Source organism: Salvelinus namaycush, chromosome 9 (genome assembly GCF_016432855.1).
Source record: "Salvelinus namaycush isolate Seneca chromosome 9, SaNama_1.0, whole genome shotgun sequence".
Classification (NCBI taxonomy): domain Eukaryota; kingdom Metazoa; phylum Chordata; class Actinopteri; order Salmoniformes; family Salmonidae; genus Salvelinus; species Salvelinus namaycush.
Genome location: NC_052315.1, coordinates 17,080,934 through 17,101,397, shown reverse-complemented (window position 1 = coordinate 17,101,397; position 20,464 = coordinate 17,080,934). Strand labels below are relative to the sequence as shown.

General features: G+C 41.8%; 1 protein-coding gene across 1 annotated transcript; it reads left to right on the top strand.

Annotated features, from left to right (window-relative positions):
* Positions 1–4,979: 4,979 nt before the first annotated feature.
* On the top strand, positions 4,980–7,667 carry LOC120053400 (Krueppel-like factor 2). Its single transcript, XM_039000524.1, has 3 exons — positions 4,980–5,344; positions 5,676–6,606; positions 6,719–7,667. The coding sequence occupies exons 1-3, from the start codon at positions 5,267–5,269 to the stop codon at positions 6,892–6,894; spliced, it is 1,185 nt and encodes a 394-aa protein (XP_038856452.1). The 5' UTR covers positions 4,980–5,266; the 3' UTR covers positions 6,895–7,667.
* The last annotated feature ends 12,797 nt before the right edge of the window (positions 7,668–20,464 follow it).

Genomic DNA, 20,464 nt, shown 5'->3' with positions numbered 1-20,464 from the left:
AAGGGTGATGAGCTGTGCAGTGTGTGGAGACTGTTGTTCTTCTGGCAGGGTCTGGGTAGTTCTATATTTTTTTCCTTTTCCCAATGATGGAGACCACTGCGCTCTTGGAAACTTTCAATACTCTAGCAATTGTTTTATACCCTACCCTTCTTGGAGATCTATGGACAGTTCCTTGGACTTCATGGTATAGTTTCTGTTCTGACATGCACTGTCAACTGTGGGACCTTATATAGACAGGTGTGTTTCTTTCTAAACTCAGCAACAAAAAAAACGTCCTCTCACTGTCAACTGCGTTTATTTTCAGCAAACTTAACATGTGTAAATATTTGTATGAACATAACGAGATTCAACAACTGAGACATAAACTGAACAAGTTCCACAGGCATGTGACTAACAGAAATTGAGGGGGGGTCAAAATCAAAAGTAACAGTCAGTATTTGGTGTGGCCACCAGCTGCAATTAGTACTGCAGTGCATCTCCTCCTTATGGACTGCACCAGATTTACCAGTTCTTGCTGTGAGATGTTACCCCACTCTTCCACCAAGGCACCTGCAAGTTCCCGGACATTTCTGGGGGGAATGGCCCTAGCCCTCACCCTCCAATCCAACAGGTCCCAGACGTGCTCAATGGGATTGAGATCAGGGCTCTTCGCTGGCCATGGCAGAACACTGACATTCCTGTCTTGCAGGAAATCATGCACAGAACGAGCAGTATGGCTGCTGGAGGGTCATGTAAGGATGAGCCTGCAGGAAGGGTACCACATGAGGGAGGAGGATGTCTTCCCTGTAACGCACAGCGTTGAGATTGCCTGCAATGACAACAAGCTCAGTCCGATGATGCTGTGACACACCGTCCCAGACCATGACTGACCCTCCACCTCCATATTCATCCTTCTCCAGAGTACAGGCCTCGGTGTAACGCTCATTCCTTTGACGATAAACGCAAATCCAACCATCACCCGTGGTGAGACAGAAAACTGCGACTCGTCAGTGAAGAGCACTTTTTGCCTGTCCTGTCTGGTCCAGCGACAGTGGGTTTGTGCCCATAGGCGACGTTGTTGCCGGTGATGTCTGGTGAGGACCTGCCTTACAACAGGCCTACAAGTCCTCAGTCCAGCCTCTCCAGCCTGTTGCAGACAGTCTGAGCACTGATGGAGGGATTGTGCGTTCCTGGTGTAACTCGGGCAGTTGTTGTTGCCATCCTGTACCTGTCCCGCAGGTGTGATGTTCGGATGTACCGATCCTGTGCAGGTGTTGTTACACGTTGTCTGGCACTGCGAGGACGATCAGCTGTCCGTCCTGTCTCCCTGTAGCGCTGTCTTAGGCGTCTCACAGTACGGACATTGCAATTTATTTCCCTGGCCATATCTGCAGTCCTCATGCCTCCTAGCAGCATGCCTAAGGCACATTCACGCAGATGAGCAGGGACCCTGGTCATCTTTCTTTTGGTGTTTTTCAGAGTCAGTAGAAAGGCCTCTTTAGTTTCCTATGTTTTCACAACTGTGACCTTAATTGCCTACCGTCTGTAAGCTGTTAGTGTCTTAACGACCGTTCCACAGGTGCATGTTCATTAATTGTTCATGGTTCATTGAACAAGCATGGGAAACAGTGTTTTAACCCTTTACAATGAAGATATGTGAAGTTATTTGGATTTTTACAAATTATCTTTGAAAGACAGGGTCCTGAAAAGGGACATTTCTTTTTTTGATGAGTTTAAATCATGTCCAAACAATTGAATTGGCCACAGGTGGACTCTAATCAATTTGTAGTGATCTCTCAAGGATGATCAAAGTAATTTGGATGCACCTGGGCTCAATTTGGAGTGTCATAACAAATTACATTTACATTTACATTTAAGTCATTTAGCAGACGCTCTTATCCAGAGCGACTTACAAGTTGGTGCATTCACCTTATGATATCCAGTGGAACAACCACTTTACAATAGTGCATCTAACTCTTTTAAGGGGGGGGATTGGTATGAATACTAATGTAAATTAGATATTTCTGTATTCCATTTTCAGTACATTTGCAAAAATGTCTAAAAACATGTTTTCACTTTGTCCTTATGGGGTATTGTGTGTAGATGGGTGAGACAAAAATAAATGTAATGATTTTTTAATTCAGGCTGTAACAAAACAAATGTGGAATAAGTCGAAGGGGTATGAATACTTTCTTAAAAGACACTGTAACCCTGGGATAAAGTTGTATTTTTCAGCGGGACAATTACAAAAAATGTTATGCGAAAGACGCACTACAATGGCTTTCCAAGAGATGCTGAGTGTTCATGAGTGGTGCAGTCTCAATACTGACTTAAATTTGCTTGAAAATCAGAGACAAGGTTTGAATATTGCTTGCCCATGAATGACTCCCAACCAAATTTATTGAGCTTGAGAAATTTTGACAAAACCATTGGATAAATGTTCCTCTAAAAGTTATTCAAAATGATTCACAGCTGTGATGACTACCAAAGGTGCTTCCACCAAGTATTATTAAGTGTGACGACATATGTGTGACCACCAAGTGTGTTCCACCAAGTGTGACGACATATGCAATCAATACTTTTTTTATTCAATTTGGACAGTTTATGTTTCTTTCACCTTGAAAATGTGCAGTATGTTGTGTAGATTGATAGGAATAAAATGAAATGTATGCCCCTTTGAGATGTAATTTTAAGGCAGCAAAATGTGAAGACTGTTGATCATTGCACTCCCACTAATGCGGTGGGGACTGGAAGTGTAGAGAGAGGTAGATGTGTCTAAATGTGCAGGTTTTTGTTTACTCCAGTCTATTCTAAAACATTGTTGTGACATCTAATAGAGTGATACAGTAGGTATGACATTCTTACTAATGATGTTGGAATGTCACACATGTACCTGCAGCGTATGCAAACCACATCATCCTAGCCAAATGCAATAATAATCTGTACCATACAACATGTTCTTTCCTCAGGTCAAATAATATGGCCTATGGCCTGAGGAAAGAACACACTGTAAAGTACAGACTAAAGCCACACCCATGTTTCTTTATTTGTATGGTTGTTGTTCACAATATAATTTATATAATAGAAGTGTAACTGCTGCTCCTTCGTGCCACAATCAGATAATTTCTATATGTTTTTTATATCTCATTTGTTGACAGACTTTATAAGGGTTTTCATGCATGGTTGACTAGGGGTGTTTAAACTGAGGAACAGAAGCAGTTACCATGTTTTGGTAACTGGTTTGCTGGGAACTCTTGAATAAATAAGAATAAAGTAATTTGCCAAAGCCAAACTCTGAATTGCCAATCAGTTAAGCCAAATTGTACTGGCACAAAGGAACCAAAATTAGCAGGAGCGCTTTGGCATTTTAATTGAGTCCTACAAGATAAACAGGCAAATAAAACTTTAAATGGCAGTGGTTACTTGTTGTAGACTTATGGCATCAGAAGGACCATATTTGGTTGGTTTATTAGGGAAACTCAGATTACTCATTACATGGCGTTTATGGTTTAGGTTTAGAGGGATGTGGATTATGTAAGAATGATGATAAGGTATTAATTTACTGACCTTCTCCAACTATTCACTGTAAACAGAAAAACAGATAGAAAGTGAGAATAGTTACCCCACATGCACACAGTTGACATAGAACCAAAAACACTTCCGCCCAATTGTGAGAAAGGAAAGGTATCATCCTGGTACACCTGCATGGATATGGATGTTACAATATACGTAACAAAACAATTATCTGCACTTAGCTGAATACTGTTTTGCGAAACTGGCGCAAGAAACCCGATACCAATGTGAACACGTCGCTGGACAAAGCAGGCTCAGCAGCCGCTCATTCAGCCTCATTATTTGCACCTGAATGGGGCTTCATAGAGGTTAAATGCTTTATTAGCGCGTGTTTACGGGAGCGTTTGAAGAGGTGAAAAGTTTCTGATGAAGGCCTACCTGGCGCCTGGTGGCTGCGCCGTTTTGAAAAGCCTGTTGCGTTGGGGGTTTATCACAGGCTGATAATGATTGGCAATGACCTGAGAAGACGGGGGAGTTGGTCAGGTGGTGGGAAGCCAACTGATCTGCCAAATTAAAGCTATTATATATAGGCCTATGAGAAAAACGAATATGGGGTTATATTTTTATATATGTTTATTTTTATATACTTAAAATGTGACTTTATGGAATAAAATGCAGTGTATTCATATTACAATGTTTAGTCTATTATCGATAACGCAAAACATTACCAATAGCCTATCCTGTAGGCCTTATCTCACGTGTTGTCCTATGTATGCTGCTCGGAGAACATCCATGCATATGCACCTTGGACATGTCTTTCATATATGTTTGGAGATAAAACATGAGTGTCGGCTTTTGTGTTTGTAGATTAAATTGGGTTGAACGATAAGATATTTAATATGAATTTCCTAATGTTAGCCTATATTGAAAGAAAAGCTGTGCCTAATATTCTATCCAAATGGGTAACTTTGTCTCTAGTGTTCATCTTTTGGTTACCGTACCCTATTCGTGACACATGCATTTACATTTCATATACCGTATGCTACTCTGATTATTACCTATTCATAGTCACTTTACACCTACCTACATGTAGATATTACCTTAATTACCTCGACTAACCCGTACCCCTGCACATTATCTCGGTATCGGTACCACTTGTATATAGCCCCGTTATTCTTATTTGATTGTTTTACTTTTTTTCCCTTGAGTTTATATAGCATTTAAAAAAAAACGTTTTTTCCAACTCGGCATTGTTGGTTAAGGGCTCGTAAGTAAGCATTTCACCTATTGTATTCGGCGCATAATATTTTATTTTATTTTCCATAATGTGTTAATTGCTTACTAGATAATGTTCTGCAAGGGGCGGTCTTTGCCTAGCGCGTCATTACGTGTTATACTTGTTAAACTTGTTTCTATGCAGGAAGGGGCGTGTGTATATGTGGCTTTAAGACTTTAAAGCTCGCACGAGCGCAGGAGGGAAAGCAAAGAGACTGCAAAGCTCGCTTGGCTCACTGGCTTTATATAGGTGCGTGTTTCCTCCGCTTCGTACAATAGGTCCAGCTTTTCAGCTACAATATTTATAAGGCATATAGGAACTCCTACCAATCAAACTTGCACATGACACTGAAACACTATTTCAAGTGCGGAGATATAGTGATTTACTACTACAACTAGTTTCTCGTGTGGACTCTACATCGCTTTTGCTGATATTCATAGACAGAAAGAACGTTTTTTTATTAAAGAAAAAAACGAATTTATTTTGTCATTACAACGTATGGAAATGTCCTTAACCGGGACCATTTTACCATCCATCGCTACATTTGCGAACCAAAAGGAAAAATGCTGGGAATATGTAAGTATACTGGTTTATGTATTTAGAGATTTTTGGGGTTGTTTTACCTGTAGTTGATAAATGAATCTAGTATATATGTGGTGTAGTTAGAATAAAGCAATAGCATTTATTCTAAATGCTAAAAAAGTTAATGCATTTATTCTAAATTCTAAAAGCAGTCCAGATGTAGAGTGAACCCATATGTTGTATCAGTTAGGCTTCTAACTTATTATTTGGTTACATATTACTTTAACAGTTTTTTTATGTAGCAAATATTAATGTTCCATTTTTTTGTACAGAGTTTTTTTTTTTTACATTAACTTTTCCCTAATGGCATATTGTACTATTGCAGAGGTGGAAGGGCGAGATGGACAGGTCGGTTCATTCCAGCTGTGCGGTGGCTGAGGGCATGGACATCTGCATGGGCATAAAAGACGAAGAGGAGCTAGATAAGTTCCTGGATCTGGAGTTTATTCTCTCTAACTCCACTGGCACAGACAGCAACACTCCATCCTCCGGGACGGAGGGAGAGTACAGGCTAGCAGAGCAGAACAACATGTATCACTCCGGGATGCAGTCTACCTACACGGTGCCCGAGATTAACATTCCACCTCCGCCGTACAACAGCCTGATGGCTGAGCTTCTGCGCAATGAGCTTGACAGCAGCTTCTGCCACCAGCCCTCTGGCAACAGCGTCCATGGGAGATTTCTAGTCAGTTCGTCTGCTTTCCCAAATCAGGACTTTCCAGACAACATTAAGGTCGAGCAATCCATGGACAGTTACCGACCAGTTATGGAAATGGTCCCTCAGAGCTGCCCAAAAATCAAGCAGGAGGGGAACGTTTCGTGCATGATGTCCTTCGAGCATCCGAGACTAGCCAACTCTCCGCAGGCTGCGGGGAACATGACACCACCTCTCAGCCCAGACGACCTAATGAGCTCCGAGTGTCAGACCCAGATGTGCCACTCCATGACTTTCCCCCAGAGCTACCGCTCCGCAGCGGGCTACACTCACTCTCACCCGCCCCCACAGATGCAGCTCTCGTACCAGAGCGCACACCAGTTCGGGATGTACGAAGACGGAATGGGTATACAGCACACCAATCAGAGAGCGCTGCTCACTCCACCGTCCTCTCCGTTGGAGATGATGGACTCAAAGCCAAAGAGGGGTCGGCGTTCCTGGCCAAGGAAGCGCACAGCGAGTCACACTTGCACTTTCGCTGGATGCGCGAAAACCTACACCAAGAGCTCGCACTTGAAAGCGCACCACAGAACGCACACAGGTAAGGAACATTCCTCAATGTCTTTATGCTTATTGGAAACTAGAAATATGTTGCAAATGACTGTATTTTCTGTCAGTATACCCATGGTATTTCCCCCTTTGTCGTTCAACAGGAGAGAAACCATACCATTGCAGTTGGGAGGGTTGTGGCTGGAAGTTCGCCCGCTCCGACGAGCTGACGCGCCATTTCCGTAAGCACACTGGACACAGGCCGTTCCAGTGCCACCTGTGCGAGCGCGCCTTCTCCAGGTCCGACCACCTCGCGCTGCACATGAAGCGACACATGTGAGAAATCACATACGATTGAGGACTTTGCCAAATGAACCAAGAACGACATCAAGAAAGATATCTCCAAAATATGTATTTTGTATTTTTGTTTGTTTATTTAACGTTTTTGAGGAATAGGAAAACAGCATATGAAAATAAAACATCTTCATAGGAATTCTATATACAAATACTATTTTTTAAATATGTAGCTGGTACTACTTTGTTATTTTTTATCAAATAATATTTTGTAAAAGGCTTTAAAAAGTGCATTACACGGAGTTGGCATTTGTGAATTCAAGTCAACATATCAGGTTGGCTCTAAGTACACCCCTGACACAACTGGAATCTAACAATAACATTGTTTAATATGATGTGTTTTGATATTCAAGATAGTGCCTTCTATTATATGCATCCTACGAGTGCCATATTTTTTACTCCTACGAGTGCCATATTTTTTACTGGCAAAAAAGCAAAGTTTATCTATGTGTTATAACTGTAAACAGCACATGAAATAAGCTTTAAGACAATGTTTTGATCTAAAACTGCCTTTCAGTCTTCAGAGGCTTGAATTGAATGTTCTGTGTGTGCATTTACCTGTTGAATAACATTTGATGTCAGGGTCTTTAAAACTATGGAAATAAGAGTACCCATCTCAACATGACAAAGGGCTAAAAGTCTTGTGACTTAATGTTCTTTATGGTTTTCTGAGTAAATGTATTATTGGCATGTAAATATATTTTATATAATGTAAATAGTTTATTTTAATGTACATATTAAACTAATTGAACAACATCATTCTTGACCTTGAGTAAAATCCTTGTTGGCTTGGGAAAATGGAGCAGCCCTGACATCTGTGTATCATTATCACACCATACTGTAACATCACACCAGTCATAAACTCCTCAACAATACATCCATATCTTTACATCAACCATGAGCCAGCTATTCTACAGCACCAGTTCAGGCCTGAGCAGTTTATAATATGATTTCTGAGTGCAGTGTTTTCCAGCTGTCACAGGGCCACTGCCAGAGTCTTGCGGCTCATGCAGCCTATAAATACAAACATTACATTTACATAATTATAGAGATTCAATATAGATGTCCCCTCTCTGGGTCTGGGCACAGGGGCACACCGCACTGAAAGAGAGAGGAATCCTGGTCGCTGCCTAAATGACAAGACACAATGGGACAGGATGGAAAGTTCAGTGGGGATGATAAGAGAGAGTGACACAAAGGTTATACATCTGGTAGCCTGGATTTGAGTCTCACAATGAATGTATTCTATAAAATCAAAGCTTTCACTTCAAGTAGTCCCCTGGGTTAGGTCCTATTGTCTTGTTATTTCAATGTTCATAAAGCATAAAGCAGTATTAAACAGCTATCACTTAAACATGTTGCATATTCTTAAACGTGCATTTTTAGGTTGGTATGCTACCCAACAACAAAGCCCCTCCACTGTGGAAGGAGAAAGGTGTTAAAAGAAGAGGCTCAGAAAACCAATATTTTACCCATGATCCATCTCTTAATCAGGGGCCTTCAGCCTGTGTATCTGGGTCACATGACAGCATCCCTGCACAATAAAGTTAGGTGTAGTTGCCTTCAGAATAAACTCCTATTCACTGTGTTAGGGGCCTAATTATGTAATTTGACTATTGTATGTGTAAAAACAGGCAGAGAGAGGGAGAGAGAGAGAGAATTCACTGTGTTATGGGCATAATTATGTACTTTGGCTACTGTATGTGTAAAAACAGACAGAGAGTGGGAGAAAGAGAGAACGAGAGAGAATTCCCTGTGTTATGGGCCTAATTATGTACTTTGGCTACTGTATGTGTAAAAACTGAGCGAGAGAGAGAGAGCGAGAGAGCGAGCGAGAGAGGAGAAAGGGTCCACCTTTGTGAACTCTGAAAGCTCACAACAATGTCTCTACATTGGCTCTATGGGGAAGCATAAAAGAGAACCCTTTTCTTAAAGTGTTATAACTTTTTAGGGACCGCATCATCTTCTGGATGCCCCTGCCAGTTTAGAGAAAAGAGGAAATAAGAATGCCTCCATGAATAGCACATATACTCAAGTGAAAAATGGAACATTCTCATTTCACTTTTTGCTCTTTGTGTAATAATAACTTCTGGAAGAGAGTGTGGGAAGATTGAACCATGAGTTAGGGCTCAGAGGTAATATCATATGGTTTATCCATTGGGTCAGCCATGCCTGTCTGTCTATAAACAAAACAGATAGCATGTTTTCCACATGCATTCATTGCTATCTGGTTTCCCCTTTAGAAGTCTCAAATTACAGGCTTTACTAAATGTTTACATTTATACCTCATCACATATACAGCACAGTAATTCATAATAATCTCTGAATCTGAACGATAACCCTCAAGTTACTCTGCTCCAGTTTCAACCGAAGATGATCTGTATTTCCTAGTATGAAACCATTCATAATCATAACACGCAGCATTCGCTGGCACTTTGCCATGGCACACCTGAAACTCCATGACAGAGATAAAAAATACCATTAACAGAGCCAAGACAACCAAATGCTGCTCTACCTACTTTTTTTGTGAATTAAGAGGGTCTATAAAAGCTGTAAATCTAGTGGCAAGGACTGTTCTTAAAGGTCACAGGAGGTGATTATCATAGTTTGGGAACTAATGTCAACATGATATAAGCAAGATATCTCTTATATGCAAATGTATCTAGGCCTATTCAAATTTATTTCATATTAGATATACTTTAGTCTGAAGTGAGCACTTTCATCAGGTCAGAGAAACTATCCTTATCAAGCAGAAATACTTTACACAGAGTATCTTCAAAAACAACAGCATCATTTTTAACAATTCTACAAGGACGGTTACATAAAAAGGCAATAAAGAAGTAAGTCTGTAGAGAGAACATGGAGAAGACAGATTTTTAAAGCTCTACAGTACAAGCTAGATACGTATGTTTGAGTTTTATATGAAATCTCCGAAAGAGGTGAAAGTGTATTAACTGCTGAAAATCAAGGGAGCAGTTCAGTGTGTGTGTGTGTGTGTGTGTGTGTGTGTGTGTGTGTGTGTGTGTGTGTGTGTGTGTGTGTGTGTGTGTGTGTGTGTGTGTGTGTGTGTGTGTGTGTGTGGAGATCACTATCACAGTTGGCCCCCAATGGGCAACAGAACACACACAAATGCCCAAATTTCAGTTTCCAGTAATAACGCTCAACAGGATATTCACCAAGACTTTGAGAGACACAACAAGCCTGGCCTCCATATTCAATGTAAATCCCCAACATGTCTTACTAAGATCCTGTCTGAGTCAAATGTATAACATCATTATACCAGGAAAGAGTTGATCTCCTAGACTTCACGGCAGCCAGAAGCCAATTACCATGTGTGGGTAAAGTGGGAATGTCATGGGATGAGTACACCATCTACTGGAGCTGTTTGGAAGCTCCTCAGTGGAAGACACTCATCTGGTCTATGGATGAACAACATGGATTAACATTGGTACTGGCTAAATACAGTCTTATGTAGAATGATACTGTGTGGAGTGAAAGAGTGGGGTCCTTTCCCAACAGACACATGGTGAGCACAGTACCACTATGCACTTGAGGCCGGAAATACACAACTCAATTTCTAAGGCACTTGATATATACAGCATATTTTTGTTCATTGATAAATATGTTCATGTCTCGGTTCATTTCGGGAAAAACACTTAATGACATAAAAACATCCATATCAACATCAACTTTGTTGTATATTTACGATACAAAAACCATCTCCCCTCCCCAGCTGTATGTAGCCCTAGTACTGCTTCAGTGCATACCACAAGATATATTTCTCAAAGATAAGCATCAGACTAATGGTGAATTATATGGAGTGACAGAGTACCAGAGACGGTCCATCTGGACTGTTTTAGTCAGCATTCCTCCCCTGACAGTCAGTCCTATTGGAAAACATGAACACTTTCCCCCGGTCTGTACCACGACATTCCTGGGTCAGCCAGGCCAGGCAGCCCTGCTCCAGAGCAGCAAGCCCCACTCCTTCACTCACCAACAACTGATTAAATAGACTTGGCCAACGGGACTGGGTCTGCTGCTCCTCAGGTCCAGGGCTGATTATTTATTAACTATGGCAGATTGGTTAAAGGAGAGGGTGTTCTCTTAACTGTTTTCCTAGGCTTTTCTAGCATTGGGGCGACAGGTAGCCTAGTGGTTAGAGAGTTGGGCCAGTAACCAAAAGGTTGCTAGATCGAATCCCTGAGCTGACAAGGTAAAAATCTGTCGTTCTGCCCCTGAACAAGGCAGTTAACCCACTGTCCCTAGGCCGTCATTGTTCTTAACTGACTTGCCTAGTTAAATAAAGGTTCAATTAAATTCTAGCTCTTGGAACTAAGGTTGAAAAACATCATGGCCCCCAGCTAGCTGTCAGAGAGTTGGGGTCTCCATGTATCGGCCCCAACAGGGAGAAGGCATACGGGAGATCCCCTTACCTGACAACTATGGACCCCCAACTCCCCTAAAAGGGTGTGTGTGTGTGTGCGCACATGTGGAGTGTAAGCATTCTCTGACATCATGAAGCATTAAACTAACACTGGAGATCCTCCACAGCTGGCAAGGGATATCCCATTATTTCCAGAAATTCTCTTTAAAGAGGGGGTAGCACAATTGTCCTGGTGAAAACACGTGCTGAAATATGCTGCTAGTGACAACATGACTACATGTGCAACCTTTCTGCTCATAACATGTCCAGTTCTTGTTAAGAAAACATGTCAATTCAGTCACTCTTTGAAAAAGTAAAAGACAACACTAGTAAATACCCCAAAAAGAATGCACAAATATGGATATAAATATTGGAGGGGCAATTTGTGAGACGAGCATATCTTCAATACGTCTCCATGTCCCATTTTCCTCCTTAAAGGCAAACAGCATTTCATTTCCGTACTTCCATTAGTATAAGGTAAATACAAACTTACCTAGGAATTTCCTGTTATTTCATACGGAGACAGTTAACATTCCGAACACAGGACTTGCTTGGGTTTCAAGTAATATGTCCAGAAATGAGTGGTCTGTTGGCACAGAATTATTTTCACACGTGCAGCTGTATCCTTGAAATATAGACGGCTGTAATTCACAGCCCATTTTACTGCCTGGTGTTGCTTTTTGACAGGTCTGGCGTTTGGAGGACCATCAATGAACATCTTGTCTAGAGGTTTAGATCTATAGTATTTACTAATTTGTGGGAGTTTTAATTCAAAAGGTCAAGAAGTATGAACCAACACACCTGGGGGGTAAATAAAGTCTATGAATCTTTGGCTGGTTCATATAAAAAAGTATATTTTGTATTTCAGATTCTTCAAAGTATCCACCCTTTGCCTTGATGACTGCTTTGCACACTCTTAGCATTCTCTCAACCAGCTGCAGGAGGTAGTCACCTGGAATGCATTTCAATTAACAGGTGTGCCTTGTTAAATGTTAATTTGTGGAATTTATTTCCTCCGTAATGCATTTGAGCCAATCAGTTGTGTTGTGACAAGGTAGGGGTGTATACAGAAGATAGCCCTATTTGGGAAAAGACCAAGTCCATATTATGGCATGAACAGCTCAAATAAGCAAAGTCCATCATTACTTTAAGACATGAAGGTCAGTCAATACGGAAAATTTCAAGATGTTTCTTCAAGTGCAGTCGCAAAACCCATCAAGCGCTATGATGAAACTGGCTTTCGTGAGGACCACCACAGGAAAGGAAGACCCATGCGTTACCTCTGCTGTAGAGGAGTTACCAGCCTCAGAGTTACCAGCCTCAGAAATTGCACCCCAAATAAATGCTTCACAGAGTTCAAGCAACAGACACATCTTAACATCAACTGTTCAGAGACTGAGTGAATCAGGCCTTCATGGTAGAATTGCTGCAAAGAAACCACTACTAAACGACACCAATAAGAAGAAGAGACTTGCTTGGGCCAAGAAACACGAGCAATGAACATTAGACCGGTGAAAATCTGTCCTTTGGTATGATGAGTCCAAATTTGAGATTTCTGGTTCCAACCGCCGTGTCTTTGTGAGACTCGGATGATCGGATGATCTCCGCACGTGTGGTTCCCGCCGTGAAGCATGGAGGAGGTGGTGTGATGGTGCTTTGCTGGACACTGTCAGTGATTTATTTAGAATTAAAGGCACACTTAACCAAAATGGCTACCACAGCATTCTGTAGCGATACGCCATCCCATCTGGTTTGCACCTGTTTTTCAAAAGGACAATGACCCAAAACACACCTCCAGGCTGTGTAAGGGCTATTTGACCAAGAAGGAGAGTGATGGAGTGCTGCATCAGATAACCTGGCCTCCACAATCACCAGACCTCAACCCAATTGAGATGGTTTGGGATGAGTTGGACTGCAGAGTGAAGGAAAAGCAGCCAACAAGTGCTCAGCATATGTGGGAACTCCTTCAAGACTGTTGGAAAAGCATTCCAGGTGAAGTTGGTTGAGAGAATGCCAAGAGTGTGCAAAGCCTAAGTTCACCATGTGCAATGCCAAGCGTTGGCTGGAGTAGTGTGAAGCTCGCCGCCATTGGAATCTGGAATAGTGGAAACGCGTTCTCTGGAGTGATGAATCACACGTCACCTTCTGGCAGTCTGACAGACAAATCTGGGTTTGGCGGATGCCAGGAGAACGCTACCTGCCCCAATGCATAGTGCCAACTGTGAAGTTTGGTGGAGGAGGAATAATGGTCTGTGGCTGTTTTTCATGGTTCTGGCTAGGCCCTTTAGTGCCAATGAAGGAAAATCGTAACGCTACAGCATTCTAATTGATTCTGTGCTTCCAACTTTGTGGCAACAGTTTGGGAAGGCCCTTTCTTGTTTCAGCATGACAATGCCCCCGTGCACAAAGCGAGTTCCATACAAAAATGGTTTGTCAAGATCGGTTTGGAAGAACTTGACTGGCCTGCACAGAGCTCTGACCTCAACCCCAATGAACACCTTTGGGATGAATTGGAAAGCCAACTGCCAGGCCTAATTGCCTAACATCAGTGCCCAACCTCACTAATGCTCTTGTGGCTGAATGGAAGCAAGTCCCCACAGCAATGTTCCAACATCTAGTGGAAAGCCTTCCAAGAAGAGTAGAGTCTGTTATAGCAGCAAAGGGGGACCAACTTCATATTAATGCCCATGATTTTGGAATGAGATGTTCGACGAGCAGGTGTCCACATACTTTTGGTCATGTAGTGTACAGTCGTGGACAAAAGTTTTGAGAATGACACAAATATACATTTTCACAAAGTCTGCTGCCTCAGTTTGTATGATGGCAATTTGCATATACTCCAGACTGTTATGAAGAGTGATCAGATGAATTGCAATTAATTGCAAAGTCCCTCTTTGCCATGCAAATGAACTGAATCCCCCCAAAACATTTCCACTGCATTTCAGCCCTGCCACAAAAGGACCAGCTGACATCATGTCAGTGATTCTCTCGTTAACACATGTGTGAGTGTTGACGAGGACAAGGCTGGAGATCACTCTGTCATGCTGATTGAGTTTGAATAACAGACTGGAAGCTTCAAAAGGAGGGTGGTGCTTGGAATCATTGTTCTTCCTCTGTCAAGCATGGTTACCTGCAAGGAAACACATGCCGTCATCATTGCTTTATACAAAAAGGGCTTCACAGGCAAGGATATTGCTGCCAGTAAGATTGCACCTAAATCAACCATTTATCGGATCATCAAGAACTTCAAGGAGAGCGGTTCAATTGTTGTGAAGAAGGCTTCAGGGCGCCCAAGAAAGTCCAGCAAGCGCCAGGACCGTCTCCTTAAGTTGATTCAGCTGCGGGATCGGGCCACCACCAGTACAGAGCTTGCTCAGGAATGGCAGCAGGCCGGTGTGAGTGCATCTGCACGCACAGTGAGGCAAAGACTTTTGGAGGATGGCCTGGTGTCAAGAAGGGCAGCAAAGAAGCCACTTCTCTCCAGGAAAAACATCAGGGACAGACTGATATTCTGCAAAAGGTACAGGGATTGGACTGCTGAGGACTGGGGTAAAGTCATTTTCTCTGATGAATCCCCTTTCCGATTGTTTGGGGCATCCGGAAAAAAGCTTGTCCAGAGAAGACAAGGTGAGCGCTACCATCAGTCCTGTGTCATGCCAACAGTAAAGCATCCTGAGACCATTCATGTGTGGGGTTGCTTCTCAGCCAAGAGAGTGGGCTCACTCACAATTTTGTCTAAGAACATAGCCATGAATAAAGAATGGTACCAACACATCCTTTGAGAGCAACTTCTCCCAACCATCCAGGAACAGTTGTGACGAACAATGCCTTTTCCAGCATGATGGAGCACCTTGCCATAAGGCAAAAGTGATAACTAAGTGGCTCGGGGAACAAAACATCGATATTTTGGGTCCATGGCCAGGAAACTCCCCAGACCTTAATCCCACTGAGAGCTTGTGGTCAATCCTCAAGAGGCGGGTGGACAAACAAAAACCCACAAATTCTGACAAACTCCAAGCATTGATTATGCAAGAATGGGCTGCCATCAGTCAGGATGTGGCCCAGAAGTTAATTGACAGCATGCCAGGGCGGATTGCAAAGGTCTTGAAAAAGATGGGTCAACACTGCAAATATTGACTCTTTGCATCAACTTCATGTAATTGTTATTAAAAGCCTTTGACACTTATGAAATGCTTGTAATTATACTTCAGTATTCCATAGTAACATCTGACAAAAATATCTAAAGACACTCTGTGGAAATTAATATTTGTGTCATTCTTGTTTTCTCCTGACAAGCTTTTTTCCGGATGCCCCAAACAATCGGAAAGGGGATTCATCAGAGGAAATTACTTTACCCCAGCCCTCAGCAGTCCAATCCCTGTGCCTTTTGCAGAATACCAGTCTGTCCCTGATGTTTTTCCTGGAGATAAGTGGCTTCTTTGCTGCCCTTCTTGACACCAGGCCATCCTCCAAAAGTCTTTGCCTCACTATGCGTGCAGATGCACTGACACCTGCCTGCTGCTATTCCTGAGCAAGCTCTGTACTGGTGGTGCCCCGATCCCGCAGCTGAATCAACTTAAGGAGACGGTCCTGGCGCTTGCTGGACTTTCTTGGGCGCCCTGAAGCCTTCTTCACAACAATTGAACCGCTCTCCTTGAAGTTCTTGATGATCCGATAAATGGTTGATTTAGGTGCAATCTTACTGGCAGCAATAACCTTGCCTGTGAAGCCCTTTTTGTGCAAAGCAATGATGACGGCACGTGTTTCCTTGCAGGTAACCATGCTTGACAGAGGAAGAACAATGATTCCAAGCACCACCCTCCTTTTGAAACTTCCAGTCTGTTATTCAAACTCAATCAGCATGACAGAGTGATCTCCAGCCTTGTCCTCGTCAACACTCACACCTGTGTTAACGAGAGAATCACTGACATGATGTCAGCTGGTCCTTTTGTGGCAGGGCTGAAATGCAGTGGAAATATTTTGGGGGATTCAGTTCATTTGCATGGCAAAGAGAGACTTTGCAATTAATTGCAATTCATCTGATCACTCTTCATAACATTCTGGAGTATATGCAAATTGCCATCATACAAACGGAGGCTGCAGACTTTGTGAAAATTGATATGTGTCATTCTCAATTAAATAAAAAAACACCACAAAAAAACATGAGACCTATTTATTTAAATGAAATGTTTATTCTAGTAAACAATGACCATGTACATAGGATTAACATTTAAAATAAATTCAAGCATTTTTTTTTTACTCTTAGTGTATAGTCATATATCCTCAAAATGTTTTAAGTTGCAAATTTTTTCACTTCTTATGGGACAAATATAACAGACATAATATACCGTTTAAGACAGCTTTGATTATTTATTTTCATCTACAGCGGAAAGACAATTAAAGGCAGACCAATGAAAAAGGAATGCATCGAGCTTCAGAAGTCAGATCAGTTGTCAGAAAAACAAAAGATAAGTCCTCTACAATCTCTACAATCTGTTTAGGCTTGTATTAGTCCTCTGCATGGATCTCTGAATGTATGATCAAACTTAGCCAAGTTGGGGCAGAGGGCACTCACATTAAAAGCATAGACATTAAAAGTCCAATGGGATTCACAGGTCTTTTCAGCACACGAACAACGAGAAAAATACGAAATAAAATCTATTGCACGATGTAGGTATCAAAGACAAAATACAGCATGAGTGGTAAGTTTGTAGAGAACACTAGGTAGTGTTGGGCCCTATTTCAATACTCTCAAAATGCATCCTTCCATCCTGCCTCCCTAATCTGACATGATTGGATGGGTGATTGGGATACATAATAGAACCCTTTCTTTCACCAATCCAACAGTGTCAGATCAAGGGAAGACCTAGTCAGTTGCACAACTGACTGCATTCAAGCGAAATGTGTCATCAGCATTTAACCCAACCCCTCTGAATCAGAGAGGTGCTGCCTTAATTGACATCATCGCGCCTGGGGAGCAGTTGTTGTTGGGGGTTAACTGTCTTGCTTAAGGGCAGAATGGCAGATTTGTTTCCACCTTGCCAGCTCAGGGATTCGAACCAGCAACCTTTCAGTTACTGGCCCAATGCTCTTAACCGCTAGGCTAACTTCAAAGAATGGAGTAAGAAAGGATGGATGTATTTCCAAGGCATACAAAAAGGGCCATGAAATGACCAATGAACAGAGAGCTGTGGCTGAGTCTCCGGCCAACCAAACACCCTCACTGTGGATTTCCCCTAACCCGAAGGCACACTACAGGGGTTCTGACATAGAGCATGCTGGGTAAGGCGGGAGTGTTGGCATCCCAAGCTTCGAGAGTCTGACCTGTGATTAAAACACCACAGGTAGGGCCAAAAAGGTCAAGGGTCAAATGCAGACGATCACAGGTTACCTCCCCACTGTGCACAGACATCAGTTCAACGTCTAGTTTTGATTTACATTTGGTTGAGCTGTCAACTAACATGAATTCAACAACAAAAATTCAACATGTCATTCGATTTACGTTAAAAGTTAGGGTTAGGGGTACCCTAACCCTAGCCTCTGCCGAGTACCCAACAAACGGATGTTCCGGTTTTAAGGGGAAATGGAAAAAGAGCCTGTGAAGCGACTTCCACATTTAGGCGTTAACAAGAGACGGCGCACCATCTTAACTCCTCCTCCACATTTACTGGATTGGTTGAACAGTGCAGAAGAGAACCTCCCCCAACAGTTTTTTTCCTTCTCGTCAAGACCAGTATGTAGGGGGGATCTAGTTTCAGGCGTTTTTTTTACCACTGCTTCGTTAGGTTACCCTAACCCTAACCCAAAAGACCAAATTCCCTCACGTTGACGACTTTTTTCTAGGTTGACTCAATGTCATCACATACATTTTTTTGTTAAAATGACGTGGAAACAACATTGATTCAACCAGTTTTTGCCCAGTGAGTCAGCTATATACAGCAGCACAGTTAAAGGTCAGATCTGTACCAGAACAGGTTCTTCACATAGACTATAATTACACTGTTTTAACCACTAGAGCAAAGAAGTTTGATATGTAAACATTAACAAATAAATGTTACGGAGAGATGGTTTCTATTTCCACCTTGTGGCAGCGTTAACGGCCCATACCACTGAATTGTAACTTAAATCATGTCCTTTTCCAACCCAAAGGGGGATGTAACTTTCATAATGGATTTTCACAACATCCCATAGGTCTTTTCACTCAGACTAGTACAATAGTAGGTGACAACAATGACATTACATGGAAGCTTATAAAAGTCAATGTAGGACACATACAGTTCAGTACAACAGGAACACATAGAACACAGGGGCAATTAATGTAAGTGTCCTTTTCATATGGTTAGGACCTCAGCTGCTATTATCATCATCTCTATTCAGTTCAATTCAAAGCTTAATTAAGGTGAAAGTGAAGTAAAACCCACAGGTGTAATGTGCTAAGCAGGCAGTACCATCAGCAAGGAGTTTCAAGTAAAAGACAAAGCAGCTATAAATAAAAGTGGTTGAGCCCAAGTTGTAACATCAAACTATGACACACTGTACCTTAAACAGCAGAATATTCCAGTTATAGCTGTGAAACTCATGTGACCTAATGAATTTGCATATCATTGATGGTTAGCTGAAGAAAACCACAGGCCATTTCTAACTTTCTTTAACCTCTCTGCAGCTTGTGCTTGTAGGTTTGTAAATTTTGGCAGCTCTTTTCAACTTGAATCATAATAAACAACATTTATCTGTCTTTTAACAAATAATACCTAAAATAATAAAATAACACATCACATAGTAAAAAAAATTATAATAAAAAAAACTCTATAATAAACTTGAAATAATTTCCCTCATCTCGCCTTTTTGGTTGTTGTTTGATATACATCACAGCTTTGTGAACTTACTTGAACTTTCAGAGGAGGCACAGCTAAGTACCCATTCCTTCTTCCTATGTTCGCTGAAGCACTGAATTATTGTCAAAACAATGCATCTACTATCTCACACTCAAAGAAAATAAAATATATATCTGTACAGTTTGTTCTGGTCCAAACAGACCTCTCTCTCACAAAACACTTACAGTAGCCAGTCAGAGAAGAACCCTGCCACTGGCTTGCCACATTCACATAATAAACCAATACTAAAATAATGTCTCAATCTTAATAAGCATTCCAGCATAACCTTTAGGTATTCCCTTTTTCACATCTGTCAGAGCTCTAGTTGCGATTCATGCTCATTCACCAAAACAACACAGTTGTAAAGATTATGTTCATCTTTACATCTTTCATGTTGAGCCAGCCTCTATAGTGCATTTAAACAGTGCATCAGTTCATTCTTAAACCACGGGTCATCATCTTTTCCCCTCCCCACCTATCAATTAAAAACAGTAAGAGAGATTGTGATTGTTGGCTTCAATCTCCCACTCCAACTCCAACCTACCACCGTAAAGTCAAATCCAGTTCCATTTCCACCAGTGATGTAGTGGTAAAAAAATAGGTTGGTAAACTCTGATCACCGGTCGTGGTGAAAAAAGTAATGCATTTTTCCACAAAAGGTGGATTAACTGTCACAAAAAATAAAAAAGGTTGGTAAACTGCATTTACTTGCGTTTCCCCTCCACTACACCACTGGTTTCCACAGGTCACAAGATAACCCCAAAAGTTCTGTTTTGTATTTTTTTTTGCTTTGAGAGTTTGTCCATCCAGAGATTGTGTGGTGAGGTGTGTGTTTCTGTGTGTGCGTATCAGATGGCGTATGTGTGTTGTGGCGGTGGTGTGTGTCTGTGTGTGTGGTTAAGGAAGCGGTCATGTGTTGGGCACATCGGCCCTGAGAGAAATGGCCAGCTCCAGGTCCTTCACAGTGTGATGGGGTATGGTGTGTGAGTCGTACACGCATGTGTATGTGTACGAGTAATGCTAGTAAGAGTATGTCTATCTGTGTGTTTGTCTATATGTGTCTGTATCTCTATGTGTGTGTTTGTCTATATGTGTCTGTATTTTTATGTGTGTGTTTGTCTATATGTGTCTGTATCTCTATGTGTGTGTTTGTCTATATGTGTCTGTATCTCTATGTGTGTGTTTGTCTATATGTGTCTGTATCTCTATGTGTGTGTTTGTCTATATGTGTCTGTATCTCTATGTGTGTGTTTATCTAT